At 35.8% G+C, this 25,506-nt stretch overlaps 1 protein-coding gene across 2 annotated transcripts in view; it reads left to right on the top strand.

The window, feature by feature from the left end:
* LOC149409504 (uncharacterized) overlaps positions 1-25,287 on the top strand; it is a 28,200-nt gene extending 2,913 nt beyond the window's left edge. For both annotated transcript variants that reach the window (XM_089649483.1, XM_089649484.1), the window contains 4 exons: positions 19,833-20,190; positions 20,870-21,404; positions 22,826-23,005; positions 24,149-25,287. In XM_089649483.1, the coding sequence (XP_089505609.1) occupies positions 19,964-20,190; positions 20,870-21,404; positions 22,826-23,005; positions 24,149-25,240 (2,034 nt within the window). In that variant the 5' untranslated portion in view covers positions 19,833-19,963 and the 3' untranslated portion in view covers positions 25,241-25,287. The remainder of the gene's footprint in view (positions 1-19,832; positions 20,191-20,869; positions 21,405-22,825; positions 23,006-24,148) is intronic.
* The last annotated feature ends 219 nt before the right edge of the window (positions 25,288-25,506 follow it).

Genomic DNA, 25,506 nt, shown 5'->3' with positions numbered 1-25,506 from the left:
AGCTTCATGAATTCTTCCTGCTCGTTTATTGGTAAATGTCCAAGAGAAGTGCTTTCCGAAAATGGATTTCTTACCCAGTCCATAGGTTGCAGGTCACACTTAGGAAAATATGAGTTCATTTTTTCTGCTAACAGCTCCAAGTGTTTCACTATCAAAGCCTGCACTTTTTTTTCTGAATCGGCAGCCATGACATTTGGAAACATTTCTTTACTACCATTGGTAGCGTGGCTGATCCATAGCACCAATTTAGCGCGAAAGCTTTCAATCTTGTCCGAAGACGTTAAAATGTTACAATTTTTTCCTTGCATTTTTTTGTTCAGCTCATTTAATTGAGCGAATATGTCCTCCAGATATGCAAGTTTTGCTACCCATTCTTCTTTTTTAAATTTTATGTTGAAATCTTTTAAAATCTTTTTTTAATGTTATGTTGTCACGCGCATGCATCCCGATAGCTCGTGCGCAATCACGTGGTAATGTAGCAATAGCACCCCACTTATGTAGTGTAGCACACGTGATAATGTAGCGTAGCGGCGTAGCACACGGCCACTTCGCAGCGATCGAGTCCCACCCACGCCACCTCCGGCCGCCGCGCCCCACAGAAAAGTAAAGACCGATTTACAGAGCACTTTGTGAGAAGTGACGCGGGACTCGCGGCACACTTACAAATGGCCACGGCACACCAGTGTGCCGCGGAGCACACTTTGCGGAACACTGGACTAGATGATCATTTGTGGAAAAGTGTGTGGAAGGGTTTAGTTTTTCCTGTGGGGAAGATTTAACCCGGACATAAAGTCGGAAAATATATTAGCAAAAGGTAGAAATCTCGGCTAACTTTTTGATATATAGACGCCATCTGATATACACGGAGTTACATAATTATTATAAGACAGGGTGTTCATGTAATTTATTTTGAATATTTCTGTAAATAAAACAGAATATTGGTAATACACGGAGAAAAATGTGTATTGCTCATTTATTGAACCTCTTCAAATTATTGGCAATCCCTTTTAAAACGGAGTCAGGCTGCAGGCCGTTTACCGAGAAACTTTTAGTAAATTCCTAATATATCGGAACACGTGTTCATGCACCTGCATTTGTCTTGATAATATATACGTGGATTTTTTTTTATTTCGAAAATTAATTTTCACAATTTGTTCTTTTAAAATACTTAACATATAAAAAATATATATTAATTATAAAAATATAAATTATAATAAAATAATATTGTTACAAAAATACATAGTGAATGGCACAAGAACAAAATAGTGAAAAAATATGTTTTTTAGTATTACTACACCAATGGAGAGAACTAGTTCTTGAGTTTGGTGAAGTAGTAAAAAGTAATATCATTGAGTGTATGACAGTATAGGACGTGTTAACATTATGTGGTTCGAAATGAAGTTACTGCATTTATTTCATAATTTCATTACATAATGAAGAAATGGGAAAATATTAGAATTTTTGAGAACAAGTTTTCCGACATTGCGATTTAACATTTGTATTTTACTAAAAGTTTATTAGGAAACCTATCAATTCATTCGTTAAGGGCCTGCAATTAAGTTTTTGCTATGCTTGTTATTCAATTCTTAATAAATAACCAATAGTAATCTTGATCCAGTGATGATATCATTATCTTTGTAGGGATATAAATTGCAATTTTTTAATTATTGAAGACAATATTAGCGATTCCTAAACGAAAATCTGAAACAGAAAAATATATGGTCACATCTAGGACTCGAACCAAGGACCCTTGCCTTGCCAGGACACTGCTCTACCAACTGAGCTAATGGGACCCTATCTCCTTCCATCATATTTAACTGTATCATACTTCGAATAAGAACTACCAACATTATATTCATTATCTATCTTATGTACGATCGCAAGATTCAACCCGAACTAAATACAATCTAGACAGCGTGTTTTTAAGATAAACCTATCTTATTATTTTTTATTTTTAATGTGCGACATCTATTGACTTTTCTGCAAGTCTAGGATGAATATTTATTTTTTGGAATAACTTAGTGAGTAAAACCTCAAATTGTAATATTTAAACAAAAAAATCAGAAAAAGATACTATATGTGAACGAATCTTTTTCTGATTTTCGTTTAGAAATCGCTAGTATTGTCTTCAGTGATTAAATATTACAATTTGAGGTTTTACTCACTAAGTTATTCCAAAAATAATAAATTGTTATTTTATTTAACTTAAACATATCTTATCTAACTAAATAATGATTCCATCGACTTGGGAGTGGTTTCATTCGACTTAGCACGAATGCATGTATCTATTTTACCTGTACCAGTACTGAATGATAAAATGGTAGATTGAATGGTAGATTGCCTCCGTGGTCGAGGGTTCGACTAGCAATCCGAAGGTCGCGAATTAAAATCTCGGCGTGCGCAAGTAAATTTTATTTGATTACTTCAGGTTATTTCACAATTAATTCATTAAAAATAATACATAGTTATTTGTGGCACGTTCCAGAGTGGAAGATACTTTCAGTATCGCCCTGGTGTAAAAAAATATTATGAGCAATAATTAGTTCCCTGAAATGTCAATACAAATTGAAAATATCAACGGAGTATAAATAAATGCCGCCGAAGGGATGATAATTTGTTATCCTTTGTGCTATGCATAATATTTTTGTCTTATAAACATTAGTTTATCATTAAAAAATAGCCCTGTTGTAAGACCACCATTCAGAATTGAAACGCTGCTTGTAATGGCTTTAGCTGTGTCTGGTGACCAGATCTGAATAGCCAGATACTTCCCCACCTTTCCCTTCCTTATCTCCTTCTCTTCGCAACTATCTTCAGCCTTACAACACATCCCAATTGGGAATTCCATACACGGAGAAAAATGAAGAGTGCTGATTTATTAAAAATTGAAATATTGTTAAAAACCTGATGGCAAGCCATTTCCTAATAAGTAAATTCAGATCAAATCGAAACACGTGTTCATGCAGCTGCACTTGTCCTAATAATAATAATTTTTATGAGCACGTATTCCGACATCCTCATAACACGTATAAAAAGTGTTTTGTAGCAACTTTTTATGATTGTTTTCATATGAAATTCTCGATTTTCATTTACAATTCTTATCAATTAATATATGGTGTTCCGGTACACATACAAGAAATGTAACATTATAATGGACAAGTAACAGTGAGATTCTCGTCAAATAAGACTTTAGTTATAAATCCTATCAATTGAAATAGCGTGTTCTGGTATACACGCAAGAAATGTAACTTCGCTCGTAATGGACAAGTAACAGTCGGGTTCTCGTCAAATAAGACTTTAATTCTTATGAAAACACATCTCTTTATGTCTCTTGTAACGTGGGAGAATTTAGTCAATACTAATATTAGGTTAACAGCCGTACAAAAGAATACGAGTACATAATAGGTACAGAGTGTCACAAGTCTTGTAAAAGAATACATAATAATAATTGGATAATTTGTATACAATTTATTAGGAGTTCCTAGGATATGTCTAATTTTATTATTTACAAGCAGATACAGAAAAACATACTTACCTGGCAGGTCATTTTAGATAAACACGCTTGAATTACACAGTTTTACGTCTTTAAAAAGACTGGAGAATTTTTATGATAAGCTTGATTGAACTTACAAATTCTTAGTTAGCATTTTTTACACATTTATTTATTTACAATGTCGCGGACCATTGGCATCGGCGTGAGGGGCCGAGAGGACAGGGGTGGTTGGGTCGGCAGGGGGCAGGTGGGCAGAGGGGGGGGGGGGACACAAAATTAAATTAGTTTATTCATATAAATAATAAATGTGACAAGTTAAGTGCCAGATACAGATGTAACGCGTCGTCTCGGCAGGGCCAGATTGGGGCCGGGATGGGGACCCCTGTCAAGAATCAATTTAAATATTTTTATAATATTAAGGAAACATGTTCCTTAACCCCTCCAGCGTTTGAGGGTCATTTATGACCGGGCGTCAATATTTTATAAAAGTATTCTTATCTTGTTTTCTATCATGCGAAAATTCGTAATTTTTTGTATTAAAAGAGAAATAATAATGCTTATCAGCTTGGCCCAAATATTTATACTATTTATGAACGATATATATATGAACGCGTAAAAGAAACAACTTTTAAAAAATACAGTTTTATAGCCAAGATTATCTGTGACAGTTTCACTTGATCAACTTTTTTGCTTTCTTATAAAATTATTTAGAAAATAAATAAAAACCAGTTTTGTGCTTGAAATCGAATGTTTCTAGACTACGTTTGTCAAGCGATTTTAATCCATATTACCTACAATATAAGGTATACAAAGAATATACACATTTTTGGCTTGTAGCTTCCTCTTACAAAATATTATTCCTTATACATAAGTATGATTCCATGATCCAGAGTGGAAGATACTACCAGTATCGCCCTGGTGTAAGACCACCATTCAGAATCGAAACGTTGCTCCAAATGGCTTTAGCCGTGTTTAGTGACTAGATCTGAATAGCCAGGTACTTCCCCACCTTCCTCTTTCCCTTCCCCACTTACCTTCAGCCTCACAACATTCCCCAATTGGGGATGCATAGTCTCACTGGCTCCAGACGGGAGCAGTTGGGACTCTTGTGAGGTATTCACTATAAAAAAATATAAAAAAAAATGATTGAATCGCTGACAGCCCTGAATTGTTAATGCCAAGTTGGATGCCTACTCAGCTATTCCAAGTACAATTAATTTTGTGGGTAACAATAAAGTCACTGCTAATTGCTATATTATAATATTTTGCTAGACTATACTAGTAAACATGTTAACAAGCCACTTTTTCTATACTATAACTATAGCGTACTAATGGAATTAATGAAATTTATTTTTTATTAACTACTGACTATTATCATAGACACCTCGTACTTCGACTTAATGACAGGTCTTATACAAGCCTAGTATAAATTAGTTCAACTATTGTTACACTGGTATATATTTCTTTTGTCTTACTGCACTTATATTAATAACTGCATCACTTGCAATAATGTTTTTGTTTACACATTAATTGTTCTGTAATTTATTGTTATTATTATCCTGTTTACCACTGTACGCTTGTAATTCGATTATCACTGTATTGTAAAAGCCATTTTATGGCGTTTGAATAAATAAATAAATAAATATTGACGAAATCCGTTATCTACGGTCTGTTAGCGATTCTGTCAGTCGGTAGAAAAAAGTCTTTGCTTTTAGCGCAGCCTCTAAGGTTGCAGATTTATCTGTATTTAAACATTTTGAATAATGTCGTTCGTTATGCAAAATAAAATAATGACATTAATTGAAGAAAATATTAACGGATTCATTTTTAACTGTATAATGTCTCTCAGTCGAAGACGGAACTAACTAAACATCACGCCGTTTGCCGCAGGGGTAGGCAGAGAGGACGGACCGCCAAACTACTTGGTCTTGGCACACATTTCTTGCCTCATTCACATTCATACATCTGATTCACTTGATCATGCCATGTCTTCCTCGGGCGTCCCCGACTTCTGCTACCATTCGCATTTTCAAATGTAAAATTTGGACCTTCTTATTAGCGTTAATTTTTTTATGTTACCTACCTGCATAGTGACGTTTCTTTGTACAAAATTGAATAATTCATCATTTGAAAAAAAAAAATAACAGTTACATTAAACATGTGGTTTACAATTGAGTAGGCAGGTATTTAAGTACCTACTTACATAATTAATATTTCATAAGAAATTTTCGTTTTGTCTTATTAGAAACACACTTTTTTGGACGCAAAGTCTACTGTTCCGAGAACTACTAGAAAAATCAATATAAATATTATCTTCATTGATTTTAAAATATCTTCACTCAAAATAACAAGTGACTTCTTGCCCACACGTTACCAGGAATTCAATCCATGTGAAAACTACCAATTCCCAAGCTAAATGAATGATTGTATTCATCAACTACGCAATATTGACTTAGACATATTCATTAGACAATTGTTTACGTGAAAAACTGCTTTAAAAATTGAAAGTGATTATTGTTAATTTATATAGTTTTCCAATAAGAGGTGTTATTTTGAATAGCCCGCTATTTCGGTAGATGTTACTTTTGAAGCTGTAATTTTTTGACATTTGACAAGTAAAAACTACGCCATTAATAAAAATGGAACGATACACGCTTCAACGACGCATTGAAATTATTTAAATTCACTTGAGTGAATCAAATGCAAATCATCTTGAGTGATGAGGCCCATTTCCACCTCGGTGGCTTCGTCAACAAGCAAAATTGTAGCATCTGGGGCTCGGAAAACCCAAGAGTTATTGTTGAAAAGCCTCTTTATCCTCAACGTGTGACTGTTTGGTGCGGTTTATGGTCCGGCGGAGTCCTTGGACCTTACTTTTTCGAAAATGAGGCTGGAGCAACAGTTACGGTGAATGGATTGCGCTATCAAGAGCTGATTAATGATTTTTTATGGCCGGAATTGGATGGTATTGATCTGAACAACATTTACTTTTAAAAAGAAGGCGCTACGTGCTACAGAAGCAACGAAACCATTGATCTTTTACGGGAAAAGTTTCTTTGAATATCAAAATAACACCTCTTATTGGAAAACCCTGTATTTAGGTCTTATGATTAATTACGACAGAGTTGGAGTGTTTTGTTGGATATTTTAATTAAGGCATCAGAGTAGACGGATGGTAATACAGCTCTATCTTGGTACATACTCCTTGCATTATTCAAATTTATAAATCGTATCATACATATTCTTTTGTTATTCCGACTCTTGGCATGACTCGACTGAAGTATCTGATTCAGTTGATCATTCCATGTCTTCCTCGGGCGTCCCCGACTTCTCCTATACTCGACGACTTTGTTAGGTTAAGAAATATTTTAAATGTGAAAACAATCAAAAATGTGTATTATGCCTTTGTCCACTCGTTGCTTATCTACGGAATCATAGGCTGGGGACATAGACATATATATTCTTATGTCTGTGGCTGGGGAGGATCCCATAAAAAAATCTAAACTCTGTAAAAGTTTCACAAAGAATCATCATAAAAGTAATACTATAAAAAAGTCTACTTTCTCAACAGAATCACTATTTAAATTGTTTCCAGTATCAAATGTCAATGACATATTTAAGCAAGCTTCCATTGTAAAAATGTGCAAATAAAAAAATAACAAAGAATACCAAGAATTTTACAAACGAATTTAGATCCAAACTAAAAACTCACTTTTTCAGACACTTATTTCCATAAATCCGTCATTCTATCCTTTTTTTTTTTTTTTTTTCTTTTTTTTTATACCATAATTGTTACATTATCTAGCGATTCCGTTCATTCAATTTTGCTATTGACTTGCCTACCAATGGACAATGGACAATATCAGCGGGAACATAACAAGTCAATCGGTTTAATTGTTGGCATATGAATCATCTAGATGCGTTTAAGATTGACGATTGATTTTATTCATTAAATTCATTCATTTAACATATATATCCAGCTAACAATAAAAACACCCTAATATAATAGAACTTCCTTCTTCTTCTGGCGTTAATAAGATTAGATTGTTAATATTAATTTTAGTTGTAAGTTGCTAAATATGTAAATACTAGTATATATGTCGTTAAGATAGTAGTTATAGGCCTTAGTCGTAAGTCACTAGATATAAGTCTTAGAGATAAGTCAGTAGTTCTAGTATTAACTATTTAAGAAATATATTTGTACAGCGCCCTTGAGGTGATTTCTCACGAAAACGGCGCTATGTAAATTAGCCAAATATTATTATTATTATTACTGAGAAATAGAAATCAATTTATTACACAAAATTTTAAAACAACACAGTTGCAAAACCATTATATTTACCAAGCCATAAAATACTACAATAATCTCCCCTCTGAACTGCGCTGTATTGTCAACCAATCAGAACAAATAAATGAAATAAAAAAAAATAATAAATCTTTATTCTATACAAAAATATTATTACAACATAAAACCTATGTAAGAATCGTGGCTCCGTTATCGGACACAAGAACTCCCCTTTTCTGATAAGGTATACATAACCAATGATGATCTAAAACGTTATATTGTTAAATATTTATGTATCAATATTCCTTATATTTCAATAAAAAAACTTTAACACTTTTTATACGTGTGTTGAATTGTAATTTTGAAGATTTATCGGGCCACCGTGGCAGGCAGAAAATATATATGGGGATCATATCTTGAAGTCGATAGAGTATAACTGTTATCGCTGTAATAATAATATCAATGTAATATATCATTGAAGAAGAAGATAATAATCTAAACGAAACATGAAACACAGCAGTAAGGGAAATTTAACCTTACTTTGGGCACACAAAACAAACTTGTTGTATATCTTCAGCGCGTCAATAGTTTTCTCATAGTAATACATCTATAACTGAAACACAATACAAACACAGATCTAGAACATAATAGTGTTCTGTGGTTAGCGCGCCCTGGTTACAGTCTAGGAGTGCAGGTATCACTGTGATCTGTGGAATACTTACTTTGTGGTATTTTTATTGTAAATGTTTGTTCCCACGTTTCCTTTTCGCAACGTATTCACGAATGAAAAATCAGCAGTGGAACGTGTGTTACAAAATAATATCAAAACGATAAAAAAATTATACGAATACTACACAAGAGTCCCAACTTCTCCCAAGCGTCTGGACTAAAGTAAGATTATAGCATTAAAAAATTAGGGTATGTTGTGAGATTGAAGGTAGTGATGAGGAGGAGGGGATGTGGAAGAGGAAGGTAGGAAGTACCTGGCTATTCAGATCTGGTCACCAAACAACAGCCACTTTAAACAACGTTTCAATTCTGAATGTTGGTCTTCACCAGGGTAATTCTGAGAGTATATTCCACTCTGAATTATTATTGACACTATAAATAAATTGTGAAAAAAATCGCAGGAATTTGAACTTAAGACCTCCGGATTTGTAGTGGAGCCAGGTCGTCGTGACGGATAATCGTAAACTAAATTAAAATCGTAATGGCGTAATGGTCTCTAATCGAAATTATTTATTTATTTATTTATTTACGGACAGAGTCAACTCTTAGATCAGCAACATCATCAGCTGTAAGCAGACTGATGGAACCTAAGCGCAAGCCAAATACTAAGTTGATTTCGGAGTATCTGGGCCGAAGGCTTGGAATAAACTCCCTCCGAAACTAAGATCCATAACAAGTCCAACAGAATTCAGGTCTAAACTAAATCTTACCTTTTTAACCTGTCCAAGAGAAAGTCCAGTTATATTCAATTTTCCAATTATGTCCTAAATCCTGTATCCAAATTTCGCCAATAAACAATTATATAATGTTAATTAAGTGTTAATCTCAAGTGACCTACCAGGTAAGTATTGTACTGTATATTATCTCTATAAATAGTTAAGTAATAACATAGATCAGTGTTCCGCAAACTTTTTATGTTCACGGTACACCTAACTAATCAAGAAATTTTGACGGTACACCAAAGAAAAAAAAAACAAGGTAAATTTTGGATAGGATTGGCTAGGCTTATTTCGATAACGGCGAACTTTGAGGTTAAACTACGAAAGCTGCATGTCATCATAATTTTAAAAAACATCCCAGGTTTTGAATGGTTTGTTTGGCAAAGCAGGGTTTGTCTAGCCGGGTTTGTGTAATTATGATTGATATTTATCACATAACAGTGACAGAATGACCGCGAACTGTCACCGAATCGGTTCGAGAAGTGAATTTTAATTTTACGCAATTGATAATTAAAATGCATCTTTTTCCGCCGCCACCAAGCCAAAAAGTTTCCTTTTATAGTAATTACGGAATATCTAACGTTTTTTCCTAAAAAATATTCGTAATAAGCGTGGCCACTCCGAACTGCTCCCAGGACTGCTCCGAACGATGAGGGACCTGTCGCTCAAAGAGTGGCAGGTCCGTTGGGATAGGTCGAGCAAGGGAAGATGGACCTTCTCCTTCTTCCCTTCAGTTAAACTCAGAATGGAAGGGGCCTTCCTCAAACTGGACCATCACGTTACGCAGCTCCTTTCAGGACATGGGGAATTCAGGGGAAGGCTTCACAGCCTTGCCCTGTCCACCCACCCCAATTGCGCTTGTGGCAATAATTACCAGTCGGCCGAGCACATTTTGTGGCACTGTGAGATTTTGAAGGATGCCAGAGACGAAATGATTGACGGTCTGAATGTCCCCATTAGACCGGTGTGGAACACCGATCTTGTTTCTAACAGTGTGAATTTCGAATGTTTGAGGAAGTTTACTAGGATCTGGGTTGAGAGATGGCCTGTGCTTAGAATCGTTGACTAGTGTAATAATTGGGAACCCCCGGTGTACTTCTCCTGCTCCATGACTTATTCTTTTACAACTCTTTCATTATTGTATATGCTATTCTGTTTTTCTTATTTTATTATTCTTATCTTATTTCTTTTTTTTACTGTACCAGCTGTTGCAGATGATTTCCATTCGTTTATATTTTGTTTTTTTAATTAACTTGTCTTGTACTTTTTAATTCTTATTTTCTGTTTTCTTTTCATATGTTTATTTTTCCCTGTCTAAGGTTAACACATTGTTTTTCTTTTTACAGACACTGTAAGCACTCTTATATATCTGTGTTTACTAATTATCTCTCTTACTTTACTTTGTTATCTTATTCAATACTTACTGTCCTCTTTACAGACCATGCAGATCTTATTTTTACACCTTTACTTTTGTTTTTACTTATTTACCGTTGCCCTTATGGGGCACTTTTTGGATTGATTATTTTTTTTCATTTTTCATCACCTGCGCCACCCCTGATGAGCGTTGGTGGTCAGAGGGGTGACTGTGCGGGCTGGGGCAACCTCCACCCTGCCTCCGACCTCCTGACGCTTCTTTCCCCTAGGTTCTTTAGGGTTTTATCCCTCTTTTTCCAATACTTATCTTCAGGGCACCACCGGGTGGTCGGCTAAGGGGTGTGGAAGTCCTGACCTGCACCAGTCGCCCCAACCACCACCAATTTCTCAACAGGACTGCCAGTCGTGGTTCGGCGAAACTCCCCCTTCACTCTATTGTTTACTTTACTTTTATGTGTTTACAGGTACTAGAGTGTGGGTCCCCTCCACCAACTATCTGCCTGACACTTAATCTTGATTGTTTTGTTGTTTATTTTTCTGTGTTGTCCTTAGTTTAGTACTTGTAAGCGCTTGCATACCGCTTCATAACACCGTATGCGGGGACTTTGAAGGCCTAGCTTCATTTATATAAATTGTAGAGCCTTTTATTAAAAAAAATTAGATTCATGCGAGAGCTCCGAAGGGGTGACCATAAGTCACCTATACCGGGGTGGGACAGGGTGGGTGTACCTTCAAAGCTCCAAGTGTTTCACTATCAAAGCCTGCACTTTTTTTTCTGAATCGGCAGCCATTGGTAGCGTGGCTGATCCATAGCACCAACTTAGCGCGAAAGCTTTCAATCCTTGCATTTTTTTGTTCAGCTCATTTAATTGAGCGAATATGTCCGCCAGATATGCAAGTTTTGCTACCCATTCTTCTTTTTTAAATAGAGAAGCAAAGTCTGAACCCTGGGTTTCTAGAAATGTCTGGGTCTCATTTTTCAGCTCGTAAATGCGAGAAAGCACTTTTCCGCGAGAAAGCCATTGTACTTCTGTATGAAACAGAAGTGACTGATGATCTGCTCCCATTTCCTGACATAATGCATTAAACAGACGAGAGTTCAGCGTTCGCGACTTGATGTAATTGACAATTTTGACGACTTCTTGTAAGACAGACAACAATTCATCAGGCAGAGATTTCATCATCAGTGCCTCTCTGTGTAAAAAGCAATGTAAATTTTAAATATTAGGATTTTTTTCAGGAGCCCTGGTTATAAATCCCCTAATTTTTCCTGTCATAGCTGCTGCTCCGTCTGTGCAAATGCTTAAGCAGTTGCGCTATTCCAAATTATGTTCACTGAAGTACTGGTTTGTTACTCTGAATATTTCTTCTCCGGTGGTATAACCAGGTAGTGGCAGACAAAATAAAAACTCCTCTTTTATTTCATATCCATCCGTGTACCTCACATTTGTGATGAGATGCGCGTGACCACTGATATCAGTAGACTTGTCGACTTGTAGCGCGAAAACTCCACTTAGCCTTAATTTTTCAATTAACGTTGATTAAATGTCGGTGGATATTTCATTAATGCGACGTGAGATCGTATCTGCTGACGCAGGTATTTTTTCGATTTCCTTAGCGTCTTCTTGGCTAATCATATTTTTGACAATTTCTTTGCAGACAGGTAAAATTAAAGTTTCAGCGAGAGAATGAGGTTTCTTCGATTTAACCAGCATATTAGCGATCACGTAGCTTGCTTTTTGCGCTTTTCTTGATGTATTGAAAGACGAACTCATGAGAGTTACCTGTTTCTTAGAGTGGTCTTTCATACGTTGAAAGAAGGCTTTATCTTTGTGAGCCACCGATGGGTGTTTAGTTGTTAAATGTCGTGAAAGTTTACTGGGCACCATCGAATTATTAATTATTAAGTTTCTCCACAAACAAGACATTTTGGGATTGGACACGATTATAAAGCCATAACGCACATAGCTCTCATCGGATTTCCGATCAAAAAGCTTAGGTTTTTTCTTTGTTGACTCTGCTTCTTCTTGGGAATCATTAGTTTCACTTGACAAACTTGCAGTACGTTTAACGAATTTATCCATTATATACACGTAATATGGGATATTTTTTTGCAATTAAAAAAGTCAATTAAGTTTGCGATGACACAACCAAACACTAGCATTAACGAATGACTACTAAACAAGCGGGCGCAACGTCGCCGTTGTAATTCGTAATGTTATGTTGTCACGCGCATGCACCCCGATAGCTCGTGCGCAATCACGTGATAATGTAACAATACCACCCCACTTATGTAGTGTAGCACACGTGATAATGTAGTGTAGCGGCGTAGCACACGGCCACTTCGCAGCGATCGAGTCCCACCCACGCCACCTCCGGCCGCCACGACGCACAGAAAAGTAAAGACCGATTTACTTAGCACTTTGTGAGAAGTGACGCGGGACTCGCGGCACACTTACAAATGGCCACGGCACACCAGTGTGCCGCGGAGCACACTTTGCGGAACACTGATCTAAGGTATACCAAGAATATACACATTCTTGGCTTGTAGCTTCCTCTTAAGTTAGCTCACGTCGTCGTGTGTGCTTATAGTTTTAGAAACATATTAATATAAAAATTAACATCATTAACAATCACAAACAAAACATCAATATTTGAGGTGGACATACATTCTTAATTTATTTTTTAATGAATCATATTGTCAATCTCAATCATTTCATTCAGGTTTTTGTTGTAAAGTTGGACAGCCTGGCACATCAGAGATTTTTGGTTTTTTGATTTCTTCCTTGTGTTCTTTTTGTTATTTTTGCATTTGTGTATCTCATGATTGTTATTATTTTTTTTCAATGATAAATTAATGTTCCTTTGTTTTTTAACTACCCTTTTTACTATGTATAAAACCAAGGTTTTATAAATATTAGTTTATTATTAAAATAATAATAATAATATTTGACAAGTGAAAAATATTTCACCAACAAATGTAGATATAATATGTCTCGACGCCATCTAGTGGGAAATTTAGCACTGACAGAGCCTTTCCTACAAAAATAAAGTTGGTTGTTCACAGGTGAAAATATATAATAAGCAGTAATTGTTGATTGTAGTACTAGTATATATTGAATTATTGCGACTAATTATTTCTTATAGTAATTAATTTTACCTTTCATTTCCTTAGACATCTGTTATGAAACAGTGTTAATAATAAATATAAATGTTAAATTTGTTATTTACTCACAGTAGTATAATAAACACTGCATCATAACACGATTCGACGCAGTACAATCTGCATCGGGTAAGTACTAGATAATTCTTTCCTAATTAATTAATTAATTAGTGGGATGACTAGGGCAACACTGGAGGAACGAGGCGAGATGAGTTTCCTTTATTTCGGTAGATGTTACTTTTTAAGCTGTCATTCTTTAACATTTGACAAGTAGACTGTACGCCATTAATAAAAATGGAAAGATACACGCTTCAACAACGCATTGAAATTATTAAAATTCACTTGAGTGAATCAAATGCAAATATATCTTGAGTGATGAGGCCCATTTCCACCTCGGTGGCTTCGTCAACAAGCAAAATTGTCGCACCTGGGGCTCGGAAAACCCAAGAATTATTATTGAAAAGCCTCTCTATCCTCATATCCTCATCAACGTGTGACTGTTTGGTGTGGTTTATGGTTTATTGAAATATATTTTTAAATCGAGTGACTCTATTAGGAAGGTGGGGTAAAATTCGGTTTATGGGAGTCACTCGAATAACCGAAATTGAACTTAATTTAGAGCTGGGGAATAAGAATCTGTAAGAATTGTGAAATGACTTCTGAAATGTCAAAATATTAAAAAGTCATTAATTTGATTTTCTTAAGTCATAGTCGATAAATAAAACATGGTTTCTATGTATCGCGTACGAAATTTCAAAACCCTATAACTCAGTTAATAGTGCCGACCCCCACCTAATTCTACAGATTCGGATTCCCCAGCCCTAAATTAGTCTAAATCAAGTTCAATTTCGGTTATTCGAGTGACTCCCATAAACCGAATTTTTTCCGGAAGGTGAAATATAATCAATTGCAATAATGCTATAATGTGTGTAAGTCCATTTTGTGTTGACAAGTTTTGTATGTATTCTCCCACATGGGAGGCCTTCAGTAAAATAATTTCCCTATTGCCTATGTCATCTTTGGCCGAGCTGTTGACCTAAGGAACTAGTCGCAGAAACGATCTGTTCTCTTGTGATAAATTTTAACCGTGTACAAAAGTTGGGGGCGCGTTTGACAGAAAGAAGCAAAGTGTGGAAGGAAATGGGGAATAAAAGGTAGTTAACTACCTGGCTATTCAGATATGGTCACTAAACATAGATAAAGCTCACTAAAAGCAGTGCAGACTGACGAATGTACGTTTATTTTGAAGACAGATTATTAACAGTATTAATGACACACCTGCTTTGTTGCAACTCATTCAACAACCCTTCCTATAGACTCCGAAATAATGAATTGCTGTTCCTCAATCAATATTCCACTAAATATGGTTACCATTCTCCTTTGTCCCGAATTTCGAGACTTTGTCAACTCACCGTCAAGTCAAAGCATTAATTTTTTGGTGGAAGCCTGAATGAATTTCGACAGTCGATATTATTTTGTCGTGTTTTATTTTATTTATTATTTATTGAGTTAGTGTTAGGAAGCTTTGTAGATGCACGCGCAGATGGCAGTGCGTAGAGCTTGCGGGGAAGTCCGCAAGATGGAGCCAGTGGCCAGTAGTCGCCAGGGACAGTGCGAAGGCTCTCAGAGAATCTCACTGTGCCAGATTCCAATTAGCCAGTTTCTAGTTAGGTCGACAATCGAGTCACCATTATAATACGTGGAGTATTAATAAATCCCTGATTAATATAAAAGAACCAATTTATTATTAAACTCCTTCCAAGACGAGTTGGAGGCCTGTTTGTACGAACACAACAGTTAATTTATACAACATTTGAATATAATCTAATATAAACAAGATAATATTTCATTTTGTAACTTTGAATATTTTTACAATAAACATAACATTTTTTTTAAATACATTCATTCTTCAAACTTTCAGGCATTTCATCATACATCTTTAGTACTTTGTACATTAGGCAGTTCTGTGATTTTGATTTCTTCATATGTGGCAATCTAATTCTATTTACATTTCTGGTTTCGTAATTATGAACATCTCTATTAAAAACCATTTCATCCTTAAAATATTTTGGCATTTGGTTGTTCTTGACTTTATGCACAAAAATTAACACATTTAATAACAGTCTCTTTTTTATTGGAATCCAATTTATCTGCTCTCTCATTTGATTAATGCTTGCGTATTTACCTTTTCCCAGTATACATCTCATAGCTCTATTCTATATAATGATATTATTCAAATATAACATAGTAGAGCAATAATCTAAATGTGGATATAAATAAGCTCTGTTGTATTATTATTTATAAATAGTTTTATAAATAAGCTCTGTAGTGTTTCCATTTAGTTTATTTCTTAATCTTCTAAGAAAATTGACTTTTTTGATACCTTCTTTAGCACATTTGCAAATTTTCTGTGAAAGTGAGTTTTGAATCGAGTATTAAACCTAGGTACTTAACACTATATGGTCGGGCATTTTACCGCCAAATTGGGGGCGAAGCGCGGGTGTTTTTTTTTAATTTTAGCGCCAAAATTAGACTGTCCGCAAAATATTCATATCTTATGATCTATTTGATATTTTTCGGTGAAACTTTCAGTGTTTTACTTTAAAAAAATGTCTCTATTTATTTACTTAGCAATGTATGTGTAATTCCTTTTTTTATAAACAAAGACTTTCTACTTTCTTGGGAATCATAGAAAAAACAGTATTTCACAATCGAAATTTATTCATACAAAATTACAAGATTATTTAGAAATTTTCACTACACATAAAAAAAACTATAACCTAATAGTGCTTCAATGTGTGATAGCGTTCGAAACACTTTCCTTTATGCAGGGGCACATTGCAAAACTTGCACATGTACCGCATTTCACTGCGTAGTTTGTGAGCGGAACATATGCGACAACGATTTTTTTTTTTTTGTGTTTCAAACTCATTGTATTGACAGGTAGATAGATCGGGTACCGCCGACAATAGAAAACACATGACCCCGCACCCATTTAGAACCCTTGCTTACAAGTTTCCCGCTCCTTACCGCTTTGCGCAACAAAACGAGTAAACTCGTCTCCCGCGTCTTACTGTAAAAAGGCGTATGACGAGTTTTCTCGTTTCCCGCAAATAATGTGTTAATTTCATTTACGTTTTCAATTTTTTCATCATCAAATGTCAATTTTAAGTCTGTGTTATGCGTTTTTGTTGCCTATTTCCATATATTTTGTTTTGTTTATATTTAGTTTTAATTTGTTTAATTTCAGCCATTTCGCTATATTTTGTAGGTCGTCATTTAGTTTGTTGATTGCATCTACGTGTAATTTTTAAAGCCCTTTAAACCTTCTTCATGCATTGAAATTGTAATTGTCTTCCATCTGTACTTTTTATATTATATGTATATGCTCTCCTTTCACTACCATCTCTGTTTCTTATTCGTGTAAAAAATATTATATTGTTAATAATAATAATAATTGGATGACTTGTGCAAAATCACCTCAAGGGCGCTGTACAAACTTATAATACATTTCTACAGTGATCTATCTTAGATTGTAGGTAATAGCCATTCAAATCGCTTGTCAAACGGAGTCTAGTGAATTTCGATTTTAAGCACAAAACTGGTTATTATTTATTTTGTAAATAATTTTGGAAGAAAGCAAAAAAGTTAACCAAGTGAAACTGTCACAGATAATCTTAGCTATAATACTTTTTTTTAAAGTTGTCATCTTTCAATTCTATTGTAAAAATATTTTTTTAGTAGTTTGCATTTATATTTTTTATTGAGTAATTTTTATTTTTTTATTTTTATTCTACTCAAACGAAACGATAGAAAAACCTTCAATTTATCTAAAGCATATTTTTTGGTATTCATAATGTACACAAATTGGTTATAAAGATTAATCAAAATAGTGATTTGCCATTAAGCTTCGTCTTAAGATAAATTATGAGAATACATATGTGAATATTGTATATAAAAAAAATATGTAGTTACTTACTGGGAGTATAGTCTGATTCAAGATGATACTTTGATGTATTCATAATCTAATAAGTCGCAAATATAGTCGCTAAATCGGCAAGCTGTGCAAAAAATATATAAATTTTATAAAGTCAAATTCTTGATGAACGCACTTTTTGGAACCATAAACTGTCAATATTAATGTATAATAATTTGATAAAGTGTCAATGTCAAAGCGCCAAAAAATCGATCGGATCACAATGCGATACCGTGTGTCTAAATTGCTCGAAAACTTATGATACCACATTAGTACATTGCACGTTGCCCGTGCGAAGCCGGGCACGTCGCTAGTATTATTATAAAACTAAATTGAATCAATTGACCTTAGACAATTCTATAGTACCTTCAATTGATTTGACCTTTGTTTATGTGTGTTAGGCGTAAGTATAAACAAATATACAGTTCCGATGATTGTTCACAACCATTGGTTCCATTTAGTCATGCTTGTCATGTTTGCGTAGTAATATTACATGGTAATTATTGCCAGGGACCATTCGACTAAAATTGATGATTTTTGTATTGTTCGTAGCTAAAAACGGTGAAATTGGTATTTCATTAACCCGTGAAAAATCAAGAGATTTAATAATTTCAATTTATAAAAACGCATTAATGTAATTTTATTTTAAAATGTTACTATAGGTATTTACATTATCGCTTGTCAGAATTATATTTACAATTTTTCGTGCGTTATGTTTCAATGTTGTGAAGTTTACATATTAGTACATAGGTAAGGCAGTAGTTTTAGGATAGGTATATACTATAGTTAGATAGATTTACACTTAAACATATAAGAAGATTTCCCCTAATTCTCCCCCCTCCGCCCCTCAACCTTTCCCAGTTCCTCCTAATCCCTTCCTCCTTTCCTCCCTTTCCTCGTTCCCCCGCTATCCCGTTTACCGGTTTCCTCGTTCCCCGTTTCCACGTTCAGACGTTCCATCATTCTTCCGTTCCCTTGATCCCTCCGTTCCATCGTTCTCCCGTTCCTCCGTTCCATCGTTACTCCGTTCCCCGTACTCCTGTTCCCCCGTTTCCCTTTCTCCCGTTCTTCCGTCTCTCCGCTACCCTGTTCCTCCGTTCCCCTGTTCCTTCATCCTCCGTTCTCGCCTAGTTCCTCCATTCCCCGTTGCTCCACTCCCCCCTGCGCCTGGGTCCTCCCGTTCCACTGTTTCCCGTTCTCCAGTTTATAATAATTTCTGATGAACGTATTACTTAAATCTCAAATGTTTCTAGAGCGATCCCGGCGGACGTAAGTAATAAATTTATATTTAAGATTAATAAAAACAGGACGTTACCATTCAAATATTTTATGTAAAAAGTTGAAAAACGATTTGAAAATTTGATAAAACGTTTTTCAACCATAAAATTAGCGTTAACCACCAGATTTTATTTTTTTAGATGATAGATTCGTAACTTCCTGAAGGATCCCTCTGGAAAAACATTTGACATTTTATTAATAAATTCATCAGAAATAATTAAAATAAACCCCACGGAAATATAAATTTTTTAGGCCTGCCAGGGCAAAGTCAACCGTAGGTACATCAATTGCGCCGAGCAGCGCGCCGAATCTTGTTTTTACATGACGACATCACTTATGTCTTTAAGATTCCCACTTTATTTTAGAGATTTGATAGGGCAAATTCAATGACATGTCAGTCTAATATACAAGGGCCGCGCGTCGTATATTTTTGTGCACGGCTGCTTCACTTACGTCGTTAAGAATCTGGCTTTATTTCAGGGTATTGTATCGTCTTAAAATTATCAGAATGTTTATTATGTGTTAATTGAGATGTATTAAAATTTTGCTGTGAGAGGTGGCAAAAGGAGGTTTATCGAAATCTCACGTAAACAGTGACTTTTATCTTGTTTTGACGGTCAAGTGTGCCAAATTCTCGGAATAAAACTGTAGATTTGTATATAAATCAAATCCACCACGATGCCCGACACGAACACTCGTCTTCATATAAACACAGATGTTCGAAATTATTATTCTTGTCCACAATATTATACATATCTGAGGGTATTGTTTCTTTTCATGCAACATTATTTAATTTGTTAACCTTTACTTTTCAGATGAAAACCCCTTCATTAATCTCCACCAAGTAATGACTTATTTGCTTGAATCGATAAAAAGTGTACCGAATTTAAAAAAGTGCTCAAAACACAATTTTCAACAAATAAAATGAAATAAGACATTTTCAAAAATGGAATTGAAATCAAGTTTTCTAACCGTAGTTTTTGTGGGTGTGATATTGTTTTATGGCGATGCAGTACCAACGGAGGTCAAATCGCCAGAGAAGTATTTGAGACCAAGGAACTATAACCCGCATCCTTACGCTAATAAGAACCCTGCCAGTTCAAGAGACGCGGCAGAAGCGGGCAGCAGATTTGTTCAACAGTTTGCGAAGAGACAAGGCGACGATAATGGACGGTAAGTGTCTGAAGTATTCATACATCTTAAAATGATTTTATTGTGATCAGAAATCAATGTCTGATGACCAGATCAGAAAAGCCTGGTATATCTCCACTTTCGTCTTCCCCATCTCCTTCCCTCCCAAATTACCTTCAGTCTCACACATAACCCAATAGGAATTCCATAGCATCACTGGCTCGGGATGGTTGGGAGTAGTTGGTACACTTGTACGACGCTCACATAAAATCAGATTTTTTTGCTGTAATACTAATATAGATTTTCAAAAATTTTTTTTTTGGTTTGACTGAGGGTTGAAACTTCCCAACCAGGGACTGGAATCGACAGCTCTATCAACCGAGGAAATCCCGATTGAATAAGACCGATATTTATTGCGTATGTCAACTGCTGTAATGTCATCGAATTTATTTCCACGAGTGTGTATTTGCCACCAAAATTGATAGAATGCGTTGTCATAAACAACGAGTGTATCTGCCAAATTGCAACTCGATCGGATATCGGGAAGTTGGTTAATTTCCGACTTCTGAGAATTTATTAGAATGAAAATTTTTCGGATTTTAATCTCAATGCAAGGAGATAACTGTGAAAATGTCATGGTCACGTCATTTGGCATGTCATTAGACATTTTGCAAGAGCATTAGTAAAAAAATTGTGAAATATGTTCACGTTTACTTTTCAGAACTGGTCCAGTGCTATTTCCAAAGAACACTCCAACACCCACCAACAACCCACTGATAGTTACATCTCGACCACTTGCCGAACAAATTGCGAGACGAAATCAAAAAGCAGCCATTCTAACCCCGAGCCCTCCAACATACGAAGACCAAAACCTACAGCAAATATCATCCAATGAAGATCCCAACAGTAAAAATAGCTTGAACCCCCAGAATTACCTGAACCAAAATGGATACTACCAACAAAGATCTGAACAAAATCTTCCAGATGCATATGCTGATCAGAATGAAGAGGTGGATAACCAAGGCTTGCATCAATTTCCAAATCCTGTCTACGTTATCCCTAAGGGTTATAATGTAGTTGATTCCTATGGAAATGTCAGAGTTTTGGACTACAAGAGCATACAGCTCTTGCAGAATAATGGGTATTTGAGACAAGTCAATAATATATCTTTATTGGACCAACATCCTTATGCGGCTGCTGTGAAGAAATCTTTGCAAGTTACCAGTGACACGAATGCACAGTATGACGCTGCCGAGGTGAGAATTATAAAAAAAGATTTCTAGAAATATATATACATATTGTTCCTTAGTTTTTTCCTGTTAATAAATTGAACATTTTTACCCCAAGTGTTGCTGAATGGTCCCATTGTTTTCTTTACATTTTGGAGTTAGAAGAATTGTATGTGGATTTATTTTTTATGTTCCACCCCATCATAAATATAAACTGTATAATATAAAGCAATATTGTATTATTGATTGGTAAAAGGCCAACTATGGAAATATTTATTTAAAATACGTCTAAAGATGTACGTTAGTTTCCTTACTCAGTTTTTAAAGAATATATAACATGCTAGTGAGAAGGACAAATCGAATGGATTTTTTAATTTTTTTTTTTCATTTTTATAAAATTACATTTTTATATCTAGTATAAACCTTATAAATTTATTTTTATTACATTTAGGACCCTTTACAATACATCTAAAACTTATTCTTTATAGTATTTAGGTATAACCCACGAAAAGCAGCAAGGCTTTTAGCTTCTTTAACTTCTGTCGGTAATTCATCAAAAAAAAGATTCTTCAACAGTGACCAGCTGCTGACCCTGTACAAGTCTCAAGTCCGCCCAACTATTGAATTTGGGAGCCACCTTTGGGCTGGTGCCCCAAAATACTTGATAAACCTGCTTGAGTCTGTGCAAAGGAGAGCGATCCGTCTGATTGACAATCCGTTGTTAACAGACCGATTGCCTTCTCTGATGCATAGACGCAATGTAGGCATGCTGTGTCTGTTCAATGGAGCCTGCTCCAAGGAGCTAGCAGCATTGATTCCTGATGCACCGGTGCACGTGCGCGAAACTCGACGGACACGAACTGAACATCCGTTCACGGTTGACGTTGGCTTCATGAGAACGGGCCGTTTTTACGACTCGTTTTTGTGTAAGTCGGCTCGTATGTGGAACGAGCTACCGGCATCTGTTTTTCCTCCCTCCTATAATCCGAGCCTCTTCAAGGCCCGCATTAACAAATCCCTTCCTATAGCCCCTACCTTACTCCGCCTCACAACGCCACCCAACCGGGTGGTGACATAGTTCCCCTGTCTGTGCACTGCACAGGCAGGGACACTCTTGTGAGGTGTCACATAAAAAAAAAAAAAAAAATTTGGGTTCCCGACAAATTTGTTTTTGGAAGTCTAAAATCTTCACAGCTTTTCGTGGGGTAGCCATGTATTCCAAAATTACTGAAGTTTACTATAATAACGATAACTATTGTTTATGATAGAAGGAAAGGCTGATTAAGGACATTGAATGAAAGGTTGCTGGAAACTCCAGTAAGGCAGGACTGAACAACGTAGTCACTAATACAGCATTATTCAACTATGGGGTGCCAGTCGTCGACAATTAAGAGGTTTGGGGCAGAGAAAGGATTGAAAATAATCATTGTATTAAATATATTTTTCAGGAGCAGACTGTAGTGCCTCCTATCTATCGTGCTTTGGGAAAGTACGCCAAGAGTAAGGTGCTGAGTACAAGTCAGAGGGTCAAACAACCCCTTCCATGGCGCCAATCCGCCCATGAAACCAACACAGTGGAGAATCTCGGAAGGGATGACGAGTACTACAATGATGACTCTGCTAATGGTGTAAGAATGAAATTATTCTATAATTTCACCATATCGACTACGTAAGCCAAAGTCATCTTTGCAGTGCTGCTATAAAATGGATTTTTAAGGAAAAGGAGTTATTTTGAAGAGGCTCATGTTATACGAGAAGGAACATAAGTTAATCTAGTTACTATTCCAGTCGAAGTCGAGGGGTAAGGCTCCCGTATAGTATTTCGAAGGTCGCGGGTTCGAATTCCGACATGTGCAAGTAAATTCTATTTGATGAAATTGTGTTAACGTACAATTTATTCATTTAAAATAATAAATAGTATGCTTGCAGCATTCTACAGTGGAAGATACTCTCAGTATCGCCCAATTGTAAGACCATGATTCAGAATTGAAACGTTGCTTGAAATGGTTTTAACCGTATTTGTTGAACAAATCTGAATAGTAAAGTACTTTGCACCTTCCTTTTCCCCATTTCCTTCTTCTCTCCACTACCTCCAGCCTCACAATATATCCCATTTTGGGATGCCATTGTCTCACTCGCTCCAGACGGTTGGGAGAAGTTGGCACTCAATGTTAACCGTTTTGACATGTGGTAGTACACCGATGCCGAAGGAATCAATATTGCTAGTTCTTCGGAGTATCTTTAATTGAAATACAGGTATTGCAATCACCGCATTTCCATTGCCCGTCTGTTTTAAAGATTGTAATCCGTCCGTTAATATAAGGTCGGAAAGATTACCCGTTCTTTAAAAAAGTTGAGTTTATTTCAAGTGTTATTGAATTAAACGCAACCATTGACATCGTCAATGAAACAATTTAGTATTTAAAATACTGTTACTGTAAGGGCCCCATTCTTCCAAGATTGGAGACCTTCGTAGGGCGTTTTAGATCCATGTGATGCATGAATCGCGGATACTCACCATGCATTCTGATCTGAAGATATCTTAAAAAATTTCTAATTTATAGAAATGTAATTTGTACGAGGCCCAAACAGCGCAAGCGTATTCTAGTTTTGATAGTATAATGCAGTTGAATATCAATGTCATTGTTTCGGGTTTGGAAAATTGTTTACTTGTTCTTATCAGAAATGCAAGAAGTTAGTAACTTGATGATGTCAACTTCACATTACGATCTGATACCTGTAGCTGAAAAATTCTCCTTTATTTGTTCCAGGCAAACAAGCACTACGCTTTTTCTTACGCCGTCAAGGACCGTCAGACCGGTGACGACTTCTCTCACTCCCAACGCAAAACTGGCACAGGCACCAACGGAGAATACAGAGTCAAACTGCCTGATGGAAGGACCCAAATAGTATCATATACCGCAGATAACGGGGGCTACAAGGCAGACGTGAGATACCAAGATGACAAGGATGCTGTATCATCCACACAAAGAGACCCAACGATATCCCCAGGACAACCAATTCAATACCAACAACCTAGAGTACCAAATAGACTGCAAGATAAACCTATATACGAACAAACAAAATTAGGTAGAATTGTTGTACCAAGCCAAGAAGATACAGATTACCAAGATATTTACTACGATAATGAACAAAATAACGCAAAAACGGAGAAACCTTACAGAAATTACGTAACAAATGACGCAAATGAAGTCTTGATAACGAGCAGACCGGGATATCTTTATACTCCTTCATCAACGCCATCTAATTTGTTGTATAATTACAATAATAACTATGAAGATGAAAGTGGATATACAGCGACGCCGAGACCTTTGGTTTATGTCCAACCGACAAATGTCTTGTTGCAAGGAAGACCATCTCAAATTGGCTATAGCTCGACAACTAACAATCCTCAAGATGCCAGCAGAACTTATTCACATTACTACAACGCAGAATCAGTTAAATTCATTAGCACCACACCAAAATATCCACCAATTTTGAGGAACTCGATCAGTGGAAGATATACCAGCACAAATCCAGCTACGAATGTATATTATAACAACGCTGGAGTACAAAATGAAGCTTATTATCCAGTTTCCAGTACGCCAGCACCTGGGTTGGATAACTACGACCATTTGGACACACCTGAAGTTGTTAAAATTGAGCCCAGACCAAAATCGACAGTCCGTTATACCAGTCTAGCCCCACTGTTCAGTTCTGTGGATGATTCACAGAACGCAGTAACTCCCACAGCATTGTATAAGAATGGCCAACCAACACAAAGTGTGTTGAATCTTGCAAGGTACTTAGGGAGGGGAGATGCCATCGATTTAAGAAAGTATTTTGCATATCAAAAGAGATAAAATATTGTTTATTTAATTTTCAAAGTAAATTTTGTAAATTGTGGTGTTCCAATAAATTGTAAAGTTAATAATTTTAATGATTATTATGATTTATTGCTCGTTCCCTATCTAACTAACCAAGTAAATTATCCATCGCGAAATTTTCTCCGTCGTATCTGTTGTTTCACGGAATTTGAACAATTCATCAAATTTAAACGTTTATTTTCGGGTTCTAGTTTTGGTATTAAATAATTATAGGCTAGTTGCTTGACAGAACTGAAATAATT

This window comes from Hesperophylax consimilis, chromosome 30 (assembly GCF_061612785.1).
Source record: "Hesperophylax consimilis isolate HC1 chromosome 30, BYU_Hcon_1.0, whole genome shotgun sequence".
NCBI classification, from domain to species: Eukaryota; Metazoa; Arthropoda; class Insecta; order Trichoptera; family Limnephilidae; genus Hesperophylax; species Hesperophylax consimilis.
The sequence above is the reverse complement of the archived record's forward strand: the minus strand, read 5'-3'. Positions and strand labels throughout refer to the sequence as shown.